Consider the following 13,752-nt stretch of genomic DNA (forward strand, 5'->3'; position numbering starts at 1 on the left):
GACTTTCTGTGATATGCACATTTTAACACAAGATCAGAGATGAGATGTACTTTATTACATGAACTTGAACACAGACGAGAAATCATCATTTAATTCTTAAGTGTAATTTAGTTGCACACTGCAGGTTAAACTGCTGAGCTGAGCCCTCTAGGCAGCGTGGGCCCGATTCACCCGGACATCTGTGACAGCCTTCATCTTTTGATGTCTACACTGGGTTTTATTACGTTGTTGTTTCATGCTAAACAGCACAATGGATTATGTCACACCTGCAGTATGTGTTTTGATACAGTACATGTAAAGGTAAATCAATTATTGCTCATTGACTGAATAATCACACTTTATTTTGGTGTACTGAATAGCCCCAACAGAAAATGTTAGTCATTAGCAGTCAGCTGTGTTTATCTGAAATGGGATACTTCTATGTGTCTCCCTTTGTCAATGCCAGTGTTTCTCAAACATTTAAATGTCAAATTGATATGCATTTGACCGCAGACCGGACCCCCATTTGAAAAGATTTTGAACCCCATAATAGATTTGTCATCATTTTACAAAAATAGACCAACAAGCTAGATCAGCTACAGTACGTTAGGGGGGGAAAAAACGTCTAAACTGTTCCTTATTTTGATGGGGACCCACTGGAACCCCCTCAAGGACCCAACCAGTTGTCTATGCAGCGCTTTGCACTTAGCAGAGGACCACTGTGGAGGCCACCCACCCAAGCCTAAAGCCTGGGTAGAGGGGTTCGGTGAAGGTGTTCTCGAAGGAGTGCAGTAGGGTCAGCGTACCAGAGGAGACCCTGTAGAAGGACAGCCTTCCAGCCGACCAGTCCAGATACACCCCGACTTTACTGGAGCACGGGGGCAGTTTCACGGGAGTGTCTACGCCTTTGTGCCAAGCATTGTAGCTGTCCTTGGTGCAGCTCAGGCTCCAGGAGAAGTAATTTTTCCCAAGCCAACAGTCGTCACCCTCTCCTTTCCTGTGCATCCGCCTGTAGGCCACTCCTATGTGAGCTCTACCGTTCCATTCTGTCTCCCAGTAGCAGCGACCGGTCAGACCCTCCCTGCACAGCACCTGTCTCCAGAAATCAAACCTCTGCGGGTGGTCAGGATACGGCTGCTCGGTCCACCGCGTGGCCTTCCTGTTCCCCTCGGACAGAAGGAGATCTCTGTGAGCTGTGTTTGGATCCAGGGTGAGTTCAGTCGTATCTGGTAAAAAACAATTGAAACCATCAAAGGAATTAGTGGTACTTTTTATTTTTCAGTCCGACCCAGTTTGAAAGAATGGGTCAGGTTTACCTCCCTGCCCTTACCCCCCATTTGTATATAAATACATTTATAAAAGATGATATATATCACCATAATGTATGAAAGGTGCTACATGCATGTTTAGTTATCAGACGACTAGACCTACATTTCTTTGGTTCAGGTTGGATCCTGGATTCCCCACATTGATCCATGCTGTCGTATAAGGAGAGAGAGAGAGAGATTTACTAACCTGCAACCATAATTCAGCACATACTGTAAGCCTTATTTCATTCTTTTATAGGTTTTCAAAAGTAGCGAAAATAGCGATCTACAACCTCACAACGTGTCGCATTGCAACGTGTTGTGAGCTTGTAGATTGGCTATTTTCACAACTTTCTGTTTGCAAATCAGAACAACACTGAAGTTACGCCCACAGAATAATATTTATTTGACCAAGACAGACATTGTCAACATGACGCAATTTCAATTGCAGTCAGTGGTGTAAAGTAACTAAATACTGTACTTAAGTAAAATGTTGAGGTATTTTTTTACTTGACTGGAGTATTTCTCCACTACAATTATTTGAAAACTTAGTTACTAGTTTCTTTGTAGATTTTGATTATTATTACTAAGCATACATTGCCCACTTCAGCCCTATATACATTTCGGCCATTTGAAAATAGCCGCTCTACAAGCTCACAATGCGTCGCTATGCAACGCATTGTGAGCTTGTTGATCTGCTATTTTCAGAAGATTTTTATACATTTGAAAACTTGTGAAATGGGAAATTCTGCATAATGAGTACTTTCTACTTTTGGTACTTTAAGTACATTTTCATACTAATACTTTTGTACTTTTGCTCAAGCTAATTTTGAATTCCAGACTCTTACTTGAGTATTTCTACATTGCAGTATTGGTACTTTTTCCACCACTGATTGCAGTGTTGAAGTGAAAAAGTCTAAATTCGCTTTTACACTCACTTTCTTAAACTCTCAGTCTCTATTGGCTAGGTACTAACTCATAGGCCCCTTTACAGAGACACCTTCATCACTATACTGTACCTGAGTTTCTCCAGACTACAGCGTGAGTCCTCCAGCAGGGTGGAGAGCAGGCTCCGCCCGAGTTCTTCTGGATGGTTGAAGGCGAGGTCAAGCTCTTTCAAACGAGAGGGGTTGGAATTCAGAGCGGAGGCCAGGAAAGCACAGCCTCCCTGTGTGACTCTGCAAAGGCGCAAACTTCAAAACAGAAGATGGATATTACATTTTATGTATCTCTGCTGTCGGGCAGAAATGTTGTTCAAAATATTAACTTTAAAGGAAATTTAAAAAAAATAACATGTTTTTAGAACAATACAACTCTGCCTCATCAAAGTTGGTATGGTGACTTTATACATTGTCAGATACTTGAATCTGTCCTTATATTATCACCATTTTACCCAAATACAGCTTTTATTGACCATTTCATTAATGAGGAGATCATGTGACTTCGTAATTCTAATCAATGAAGGACAAAACAACTATCTCCACAAGTTGGAGTTAAGTGGTTTGACAGACAGTTTGAGGATCCAGTGGAGTTAGGAGGTTTAGTCAGAAGCGCTTTTTAATACTTTTCATTGGTTCAATATTTGTAAAACACACACACAGACGTAAAGGGTGTTCAATAGCACTGATTTATATATTTTTTTATTTAATTGTTTAAATGGAGCTGCTTTCTGCCCGACAGTGACGATATCTCAATGACTGAAATGTATGATTGCATGTACAGTGAATACTTGTTGCCATTAAACCTGTAGGCGTGGAGTTTCTTCAGGACACTTACATGAGTATTTCCAGTTTACACTGAAGCCTCGCCAGTCCATCCGACAGCCTCTTCACCCCTAGATCCTGCAGGTCATTGTCGGACAGATCTAGCTTCCTGAGCTGAGATGAGTTCGAGCTGATAACTGCGGCTATGTCATCACAGCTTTGCTCTGTAAGTTTGCAGTGCTTCAGGCTTGATCAACCGAAGTCGGCAAAGTACCAAAATTAACCCAGGAAAATATATTTTGCTCATAGAAAAAAAAAAATATTTTATACTTGATATGGCGTGGATGGATACAATTATATACAAATGATAAAACATATAGCTTGTATACCAACCTTAGTGTCTCCAGTGTGCACTGGATCAGTCCAGCTGAGAGCAGTGTTAATCCTGCATCAGTCAGGTTGTTCTCGCTTAGGTCTATCTCTCTAATTTGGGATAGGCTGATACCAGCTGCCAGGCTTTCACAGCAGTTCTCTGTGAGGTTACATCCATGTAGACTGCAAAAGGGGACGGACAATTACAAACAGCTTAAAATCACTAAAAACGTTCCCACATAAGAGACCCGGGTCAGAGAGTGACCTTGTAGTTGTAGATTTACATTTGCAGGATTAGATTAGATTAGATTAGATAGCAATTCAGAAAGACTTTGCTAAGTGCTGTCACTGAAGACAGACTATGCCAAATTAACTTGGAAAAATTCAAAACAAACGCTAAGAATTATGAGCAAATACAATTTCATGCAAATATGGAGATTAGATCAACTATTTACATCATAACAATACTCACTATGCTATTTTAGATGCTTTGATGACGGGCAGCAGCCTCAGAAGACCCTCCTCAGACTTGGCATACTTGCTCAGCTCAAACAGACCAAAGTCCTCCTCTGAAGTCAGCAGAACAAAGTTCAGTGTGAACCACTGTGCTGGTGAGAGCTGGGTTCTGGTGAGACTACCTGCGGTCAGGTAACTCTGGATCTCCTCCACCAGAGAGCGGTCATTCAACTCGTTCAGACAGTGAAACAGATTGATACATCTCTCTGGAGATGGACTCGCCCTGATCTTCTGCTTGATGTGTTTGATGATCTCCGGTCTGGTCTGTGATTTTGTCCTGTTTTTGGTCAGAAGATCTCCCAACATCTCCTGATTGGATTCCAGGGAGAGGCCCAAAAGAAAGCGGAGGAAAATGTCAAAATGTCCACTCTCGCATGCCAAGGCTTTGTCCACCGCTGCCTTGTAAAGGATTAGTGCTGATGAATCTCTGACCGGCAAAAGTCTTGAAATGGAGGACTTCCTGACCAAGACATTGACGTTGTCATTGTTGAATGTGAGAAACACATAAAGAGCAGCAAAGAATTCCTGAATACTCAGATGCACAAAGCTGAACACTTTGCTTTTGCACGGTGTCAGTTCCTCATTAAAGATCTGAGTGTAGACCCCGGAGAGCAGAGGCACCTGTGCTACGTCTACGCCATTTGCGATCAGGTCTTTCTCGTAGAAGATCAAGTGGCCTCTCTCCAGCTCTTTGAAGGCCAACTTGCCCAGTGAAATTATGCAGTTTCTTGTCGTGTCAGTGTCTGAATCCTTTTGTCCATGCGAGCCCAGGAAGTGTATGTACATCTGGGTAAGCGTCTTGGGTGTGCCTCTACCATCTGTCGCCAGCAACCTCTTCTCAAGAACCGTGGCTGCCATCCTGCAGAAGATTGGTATGTGACACATGATGTGGAGAGTCCTGGAGGATGTGACGTGCTTGATTATTGTGTTGGCCAGGCTCTCGTCAGAGATACGCTTCCTGAAGTATTCCTCCTTCTGGGGATTTGTGAACCCTCGTACCTCTGTCACCAGGTCAATGTACTCGATAGGGATCTGATTGACTCCTGCTGGCCGGGAAGTAACCCAGACAAGAGCGGAGGGAAGCAGACTTCCCCTGATAAGATTTGTCAGGAGTACATCTACTGTGGCTGGCTGTGTATCATCATACACTATGTCATAGTTCTCGAAGTCGAGGGAGAACCGGCTTTCATCTAAACCATCCAGGATTACGAGTACCTTGTTCTTCGTTGAAATCTGCAATTCTTTAATTTCGGGGAAAGTGACAACGAGAAGCTGTGATAGACTCAGGACTCTCTTACTCATTAAATTCAGCTCTCGAAAAGACAGTGGAAAGACAAGTTCCAGGTCTTGATTGGCTCTCCCCTCGGCCCAGTCCAGGATGAACTTATTGACGGACACCGTCTTTCCTATCCCTGCGACGCCCCTTGTGACCACAGTTCTCACAGGGCCGTCTTGTCCGGGCAAAAGCACAAAGATGTCATTGCACTTGATCGGCGTCTCCTGTGTCATTGTTCTGGACACTGCCTCGATCTGTCTCACCTCGTGTTCATTGTTGACCTCCCCTCTTCCTCCCTGTGTGATGTATAGCTCTGTGTAGATCTTATTGAGAAGAATCTTGTTCCCACCTGCCATCACTCCCTGAAGACAGTGTCTGAACCTGTCCCTCAGAATGGCTTTAATTGTTGCTCCAGTCTTCAGAACCCATCCCTCTGAAAGAGGCAGTGTGTGAAACTATTTAAAGTCATCAGCGCAGTCAAGGAAATGTGTCAAGTGACGTTGGCACCAGGCCTGTCACAATTATTACACAATCGCCTGGTCGCAATCATTTGAGTCATTCGCAATTACAGTATTTTGCAATATTGCAAACAATAGCATAAATATTAGCTCTACACATTGTACATTATATATTTTGATCATTGGTAAGCGTCATTGACAGTAATTTCTCCTTTGTACATTAAAGGTAGGGTAAGTGATATTTTTTGTTATTTTTTTGGGGTTAAAAAGGTTAAAGAACTATTCTTATAGTAATCATTGCTACAGAGCTTTGTTTGGTCACAGGGGTCTCCAGCTCTTTAGTAAACAGAATATAGTACATTTTCAGGTAAGTGACAAAATGTACGGCAATCAGGAGAGAGCACTGAAAATGCATTTTTTGTTTAATAGAGCTGGAGAGACATGGGAGACTCCTTTTACTGAACAAACACTCTATAGCAATGAGTACTATCAGAATATAGAGCTATAACACTTATTTTAACCAAAGTAAATCACTTACCCTACTTTTAAGTTATTTGCCATATTATGTGCCCTGTGCAAATTTTTTTTTTACAAAGCCTAAAAGGCAAACAGAAATGTTTTTTTTTGTATATAATGTTCCAATGTCCAATGCCAAAAACACAATTACATCGTTCATCACAATTATTTGTATGAAATGTCATGATCGTGATTCGTGACAACCCTTGTTGGCAGTTAAATGTACAACAGCATTTTTGTAAAAAAAAAAAAAAGAATTTAAATAGTATTACAATAGCTCACCATCTATTTCACTAGGCAGATGGGCAGGTGGGACTGCAGCATGATTGTTAGCTGAGTCTTGTGATGGAAGTACAGGTCCTGCATACATGGATGAAAGAAAAATAAAACAGCTGAAAATGTTTGTATGACCAAGTCCTAATGTGCGATTTGTGAAAACAAAACAGTGTGAAAGGAGTCCCCCCCCCTCCACACGCACAAGCACACACACAAGCACTAAACAATTAATTGGTCCTAAACAATTAACATAATGTGAAGAAATCACAGATTGACGCTTTAACCTTTGCTTTTATATGAAATGCCCAAGACTATTAAGATTTTTTGGAAGATGCTTCTGAACATAATTGCGAGTTTGACACTTCAAATGCTCTAGTCTTAAAATAATAACCGAAAATATCTACAGGCTCTCAATGCGTCTGCGACACATGCCCTATTCTATATTTAGTCGAATGACAGTGTCACGCAAATGTAGTGAAATTATCAGATCTGCAAACTCACAATACATCGCAAACCAAGATGTTGTGAGCTTGTAGATCTACTATTTTTTGAAAATATATTAGTGTGTTTTATTCATATTTAACCAATGACAAGTATTAACAAGAGCTTGTGACTGAATAATAACGGCTTTGGATCCTTTGAAACACAGGTTTGTTTTTTTGTTTTTTCCTGAAAAGTACCGTGTTCTAGACCTACAAGGTTTTTATGTAGGCATACCTGGGCCTGTGGAGCTGACACTGATGTTGACCGACCCACTGATGTGACACCCAGAGATGGTAGGAGCCATGGCTGTGCCTCCATTCTGGGCTTCACAAATGCCATGGGCTGGAGGAACAGTGGGTATAACAGAAGGACCTGCCCAATAAAAGTCAATTAAAAGCAATGACCTATTCAATGTTAAAAGCTCAGAGAGAGTCGAGAGGGGAAATGCCACAATTACAGTTTTACACCACTAATGGGAATTATTGCACTTTTTAAAGGTGTATTGACTGACAAAATTATAATACCTTATACAGACTTTGAACAAGGAAGAGATACGCATTGATATGAATTCAGGTAATGTTGTGTGTGTCTATACAGCATTTTCTTTTGGAACTGTTTATGAAATTAATTACAATCTTTTCAATGTGTGTCTAAACAATGTCAGAATCTGAGCTGCTAACATTCTTTTTTTTTTCTCAAAAAAATGTCATTGTTACCTGGATAGCCCTCATATGTCCTTTCAGAAAGTTGATCCTGCTCCATTTTGTTCTAGGCTTCCACTGAGGGCAACACAGCTCCGTTCTAGTCACTTATCTTTACTTGGCCATCCATATATTCAAATCTAGATTGACTTCATCGATCCCTGCGCTGTGGCTTCTCACTGCTTCAGTAGGTCAAATACAGAAGACTCATTTTCCCATGGAAATAGGCTAAATAACGTTACAGTAACCATAACACAAAAGGTGCATAAAAACAAAACAAAAAAATAATCTTACAAGATAAAGAGAAACATTTGAAAAAAGACTCACTCACTGTCTGCGTATTGGGATGGCATTTGTCACATGCACATCCTGTCTGTCAGTTAACAACAGCACATCAAACCTATATCAATACATCTCCATCAAAGAAACCACAAAGAAATTGTTTCTCTTCCTCCAGATGACTCCAACCAGTCTTTGTTAGATTAATTATTACAATAATATGAAGAAGTGTAAAGGAAATTGATAAATAGTCGGATAATGTAAGCCACCTCATAACATTCTCTCTAATACTCCCAGCTTGTTGCTGTTTCAGCTGCAGAGTGACACTCCTGCAGGTTGCTGTCAGATACTTATGTTGACTGGTGTGGTTGCTCATTAGCAGAGCTATGGCGTGACAGACGAAGACCACATTTCTCACTTCCTCTCTCTAAGTAAGTGCATAACAGGAAGTCTGGTTTTGATATGGTGCCCTTGAGTTTTATTTTGTTTTGAAATCTTGGCACCTCCTCTGTGTGGACAAAATAAAAAGTACAGTATAGAAATGTAAGGTATGTACATCCCCAGCAAAATCAGTAACCACTTTAACCCTTTTTTTTACTTCAGCTTTTCAGAAATAGCAGATCTGCTGTGAGCTTGTAGATCGGATGTTTTCAAAACATTTTGAAAAATCTAATTCAAATCTTCTGTTATTATGGGGGTCCCAGCACAAAATATTTTCATATGGTTGTCCTTGACATGAAAATGTATGAGAACAACTGGGTCCAGCCCTCTTTTGTCAAGCACTTGATGTCTTTCACAAACTAACAGAAGACCTGAAAACTATTTAAGGGTTATATTTTTCATTACATTGGCTAAATTGCAGCTGGTATCAATTGAAATAGTTTCGGATATTCAGAATCATATTTTATTGGATAGAGCAGGTAGTCATAAGAATGAATCATGGTTGCTTATTAGGCCATTTGTTCACAAAATGGGGTCCTGGGGACCCCCAGGGATCCTTAGGGGGTCTCAGGAAAATGTGTTAATATAGTATCACAATCATTTTAGCCACTTTATAACCATATTTTATACGTTGGCTATTCAAAAGCAGATAATTACACAAGCTCATAGTCACTTTATGATTGTAGATATTGAAAAAATCCACAAGAACTTTTTTTCCCCTACAATATCTTGAAAAGTTGTGCACATCTTTGAAAAACAAAAATCATTTTTAACTCAAATCTTTGCTTGTGGAGGTCCCTGGCACAAAACATTTTTGAGCTGGGGGTCTGCAGCCAAATACATATTTTGGCAATCCTTGCCATGAAAAAGTTTGAGAACCACGGATTAGAGATCAAATAGACCAATTATTTGTTTACCAACATTGAGACTGGATGCACAGGCGATTGTTTCATGCAATCAATTCTAAACCTGTTCTTTCGGGCACCCCAACCCCGTCTTGTGTGTTGGCTAGTGAGGCGCGTCCTAGCGAGACCACCTGGCAGAATGGGTTTCATTTGGAGGCAGTATGACGTCGTCTGTTAAGTGCTCTATTAGTTGGGTAGTTTTCACCAGCCCTTGCACCAGCCCTTGCACCAGCCCCGGTAGTTCGCCGTGATCGTATAGTGGTTAGTACTCTGCGTTGTGGCCGCAGCAACCCCGGTTCGAATCCGGGTCACGGCATTGCGAATACAATGTCACGGCACAAGGGCTGACTTTTGGCTTTGTGGGGCGGCCGGCTATAGCTGCATGCATGGTGGTCGCTATGTTCGATTTCAAACCTCAACAGTGTGTCGAAGTGTCCCTGAGCAAGACACGTAATCCCTATAACTGCTCCCCGCACTCCTCTGTGGGCAGCACTCAGCTGGGTGAAGCTGAAAACTGAGCGGTATCCAAAAATAATAGTTTGGGTGTACTTTCTACAGCCACACACTAGGGGATGCTGTAACATAATATTCCCATGGGATCTTGTTCTGCTGACGGAGGTCAGGGGAATGTAATGAGCTGGGATTTGAACAGAAAATGCAATCTACAATTGATCAGTTTCACCTGCTGCTTTCAGAGTAGCAGCACATTCAGTGTAGACTTTCGTTTGTGCATTCATTTGACCAGTTTTTCCTTCCTGTACGACGACGTGCATCTAAGTGTAAGTTGTGTTGCTGTCATTTTATATTCTGTTACATGCTTTATTTTTTTCATATTTTAATTATGTCTAGCATATTGATTGGTATTGAAATTCTTCTCTTCAGATATTCAGAATAATATTTATTAGGGTCGGGATATAGACATTTTGGCTGATATTCGATATTCGATTAATTGCGTGGTCAATTCGACAGATGCTGATATTGCACTACAAATTTCCAGTAGGGTTTACCTTTACAACTATTGTACAGAAACTGTGATTCTGGGCGCGGATCTGCCGACTTCTAAAAAACAGTGCATTCTTATTTCCTCGTGTAGGCCTACTAAGCATACTGTTGATTTAAGTTCGAAGAACTTAAATGTGGTATTTTTACTCTACATTTTTCTAACTTGTTGACCTCTTGAAAGCTTCCCCAGAAAACATTGATTGAATCTGTAGCCTTCATCTTCTCAAAAGGCTTTTTCAGCCTCACATTCAAACATACTTGTACAAAAAAATATCAGCTAAAACCAATAATATTTTGATATCAGTTCGACTGATGTTGCATTTTTAAGGTCTATAACAATTCATTTGCCTATACCAATATGATGACAAATGAATTGTGCCCTAATATTTATTGACAAATCCATAGCCTCTTTATGATTAATTTCAGTCATAATATTCTGGGGAGCATTGCTGAGGCCTTGTAATAAACAGCAGAGGAGAGGACTGTTTGCATTTTCTGAATTTTCAGATATTTTACCTACTAAAATGGTTGAGGGAAGAAAAAAAGGAATGTGTTGGAATTATGAAGTTATTCAATTATCTCGCTATTAGACACAATTTTGACAATCACTATTAGGATTTGCCAATGTAAAAATAAACCCTGGAAACAAGGGTATGCCTTATAAACAACTTAAGATGGTTGGAAAATTGTGATGAACACTAACACATATACTGTCAAAGGACAAAATCGGGCCCTCCCAAAGGACAGAAGGATCTAGTGGCCCTTATTAGAAAATACATGATAGAACACAAGCAAATTTAAACAATGAAAAAAGTTAAAAACTAAAAAATCTAAAGTACAAAAAAGTAATTTTCTGGATAGAGCAGGTAATAATAGGAATCAATCAGGGTTGATTACAGAAAAAAAAAAAATTTCACAATTAGCAGCAAGTGAGGAACCAGCCCAGGTAACTCGCCGTGATCGTATATCGGTTAGTACTCTGCGTTGTGGCGGCAGCAACCCCGGTTTGAATCCGGGTCACGGCATTGCGAATACAATGTCACGGCACAAGGGCTTTCATTTGGCTCTTTTGGGCGGCCATATTTGCATGGTGGTCGCATGCCCATTCCAGGTATTCATAAGAATCAGACATGGTTGATTACAGCAAAAATGTGTTATAACACAATCAGCAGCGAGAGAAGAACCAGCCCCGGTAACTCGCCGTGATCGTATAGTGGTTAGTACTCTGCGTTGTGGCCGCAGCAACCCCGGTTCGAATCCGGATCACGGCATTGCGAATACAATGTCACGGCACAAGGGCTGTCATTTGGCTTTGCATGGTGGTCGCATGCCCATTCCAGACCTCAGCAAAGCATATCTAAACAATGAAAACATTTTAAAGGAAAACAATCTATAGCACAAAAACAACCCTTTTTACTGGATGGAGCAGGTATTCATAAAAATCAATCATGGTTGATTACAGCAAAATGTGTTATAAAACAATCAGCAGCTATTGAAGAATCAGCCCCGGTAACTCGCCGTGATCGTATAGTGGTTAGTACTCTGCGTTGTGGCCGCAGCAACCCCGGTTCGAATCCGGGTCACGGCATTGCGAATACAATGTCACGGCACAAGGGCTTTCATTTGGCTCTCTTGGGCGGCCATATTTGCATGGTGGTCGCATGCCCATTCCAGACCGCAGCAAAGTATATTTAAAGAATGTGTAAAGTATAAAACCAAAAAATGCATTTTCTGGATAGAGCAGGTAAGAATCAAACACGGTTGATTACAGCAAAAATGCGTTATCTTACAATTAGCAGTGAGTGAAGAACCAGCCCCGGTAGCTCGCCGTGATCGTATAGTGGTTAGTACTCTGCGTTGTGGCCGCAGCAACCCCGGTTCGAATCCGGGTCACGGCATTGCGAATACAATGTCACGGCACAAGGGCTGTCATTTGGTTTTGTGGGGCGCTATAGCTGCTTGGTGGTCGCATGCCGATTCCAGACCTCAGCAAAGCATATTTCAAGAATGTAAAAAGTTAAAAAACAAAACATCTAAAGTACAAAAAAGACATTTTCTGGATAGAGCAGGTATTCATAACAGTCAAACATGGTTGATTACAGAAAAAATGTGTTATAACATAATCAGGAGCGAGAGAAGAACCAGCCCCGGTAACTTGCCGTGATCGTATAGTGGTTAGTACTTTGCGTTGTTGCCGCAGCCACTCCGGTTCGAATCTGGGTCACGGCATTGCGAATACAATGTCACGGCACAAGGGCTGTCATTTGGCTTTGCATGGTGGTCGCATGCCCATTCCAGACCTCAGCAAAGCATATCTAAACAATGAAAACATTTTAAAGGAAAACAATCTATAGCACAAAAACAACCCTTTTTACTGGATGGAGCAGGTATTCATAAGAGTCAATCATGGTTGATTACAGCAAAATGTGTTATAAAACAATCAGCAGCTATTGAAGAACCAGCCCCGGTAACTCGCCGTGATCGTATAGTGGTTAGTACTCTGCGTTGTGGCCGCAGCAACCCCGGTTCGAATCCGGGTCACGGCATTGCGAATACAATGTCACGGCACAAGGGCTGTCATTTGGTTTTGTGGGGCGCTATAGCTGCTTGGTGGTCGCTGGCGATTCCAGACCTCAGCAAAGCATATTTAAAGAATGTAAAAAGTTAAAAAACAAAACATCTAAAGTACAAAAAAGACATTTTCTGGATAGAGCAGGTATTCATAAGAGTCAAACATGGTTGATTACAGAAAAAATGTGTTATAACATAATCAGGAGCGAGAGAAGAACCAGCCCCGGTAACTTGCCGTGATCGTATAGTGGTTAGTACTCTGCGTTGTGGCCGCAGCAACCCCGGTTCGAATCCGGGTCACGGCATTGCGAATACAATGTCACGGCACAAGGGCTGTCATTTGGCTTTGCATGGTGGTCGCATGCCCATTCCAGACCTCAGCAAAGCATATCTAAACAATGAAAACATTTTAAAGGAAAACAATCTATAGCACAAAAACAACCCTTTTTACTGGATGGAGCAGGTATTCATAAAAATCAATCATGGTTGATTACAGCAAAATGTGTTATAAAACAATCAGCAGCTATTGAAGAATCAGCCCCGGTAACTCGCCGTGATCGTATAGTGGTTAGTACTCTGCGTTGTGGCCGCAGCAACCCCGGTTCGAATCCGGGTCACGGCATTGCGAATACAATGTCACGGCACAAGGGCTTTCATTTGGCTCTCTTGGGCGGCCATATTTGCATGGTGGTCGCATGCCCATTCCAGACCGCAGCAAAGTATATTTAAAGAATGTGTAAAGTATAAAACCAAAAAATGCATTTTCTGGATAGAGCAGGTAAGAATCAAACACGGTTGATTACAGCAAAAATGCGTTATCTTACAATTAGCAGTGAGTGAAGAACCAGCCCCGGTAGCTCGCCGTGATCGTATAGTGGTTAGTACTCTGCGTTGTGGCCGCAGCAACCCCGGTTCGAATCCGGGTCACGGCATTGCGAATACAATGTCACGGCACAAGGGCTGTCAT

At 41.5% G+C, this 13,752-nt stretch overlaps 1 protein-coding gene across 2 annotated transcripts; it reads right to left on the reverse strand.

Annotated features, from left to right (window-relative positions):
* Positions 1 to 33: 33 nt before the first annotated feature.
* LOC311059505 (NACHT, LRR and PYD domains-containing protein 3-like) lies at positions 34 to 8,058 on the reverse strand. 2 transcript variants are annotated; one of them, XM_084077507.1, is made up of 9 exons: positions 7,603 to 8,058; positions 7,121 to 7,258; positions 6,410 to 6,487; positions 3,834 to 5,586; positions 3,383 to 3,544; positions 3,063 to 3,236; positions 2,306 to 2,479; positions 1,411 to 1,457; positions 34 to 1,205 (listed from the first exon to the last, which is right to left on the reverse strand). In XM_084077507.1, the coding sequence occupies exons 1-9, from the start codon at positions 7,646 to 7,648 to the stop codon at positions 685 to 687; spliced, it is 3,093 nt and encodes a 1,030-aa protein (XP_083933633.1). In that variant the 5' UTR covers positions 7,649 to 8,058; the 3' UTR covers positions 34 to 684. The 2 variants fall into 2 exon arrangements, with proteins under 2 accessions (XP_083933633.1, XP_083933634.1); XM_084077508.1 differs by lacking the exons at positions 7,121 to 7,258; positions 7,603 to 8,058 and having other exon boundaries at positions 3,834 to 5,608; positions 6,400 to 6,459.
* Positions 8,059 to 13,752: the final 5,694 nt, after the last annotated feature.

This window comes from Gymnoscopelus microlampas (assembly GCF_963454915.1).
Source record: "Gymnoscopelus microlampas genome assembly, chromosome: 14".
Classification (NCBI taxonomy): Eukaryota; Metazoa; Chordata; class Actinopteri; order Myctophiformes; family Myctophidae; genus Gymnoscopelus; species Gymnoscopelus microlampas.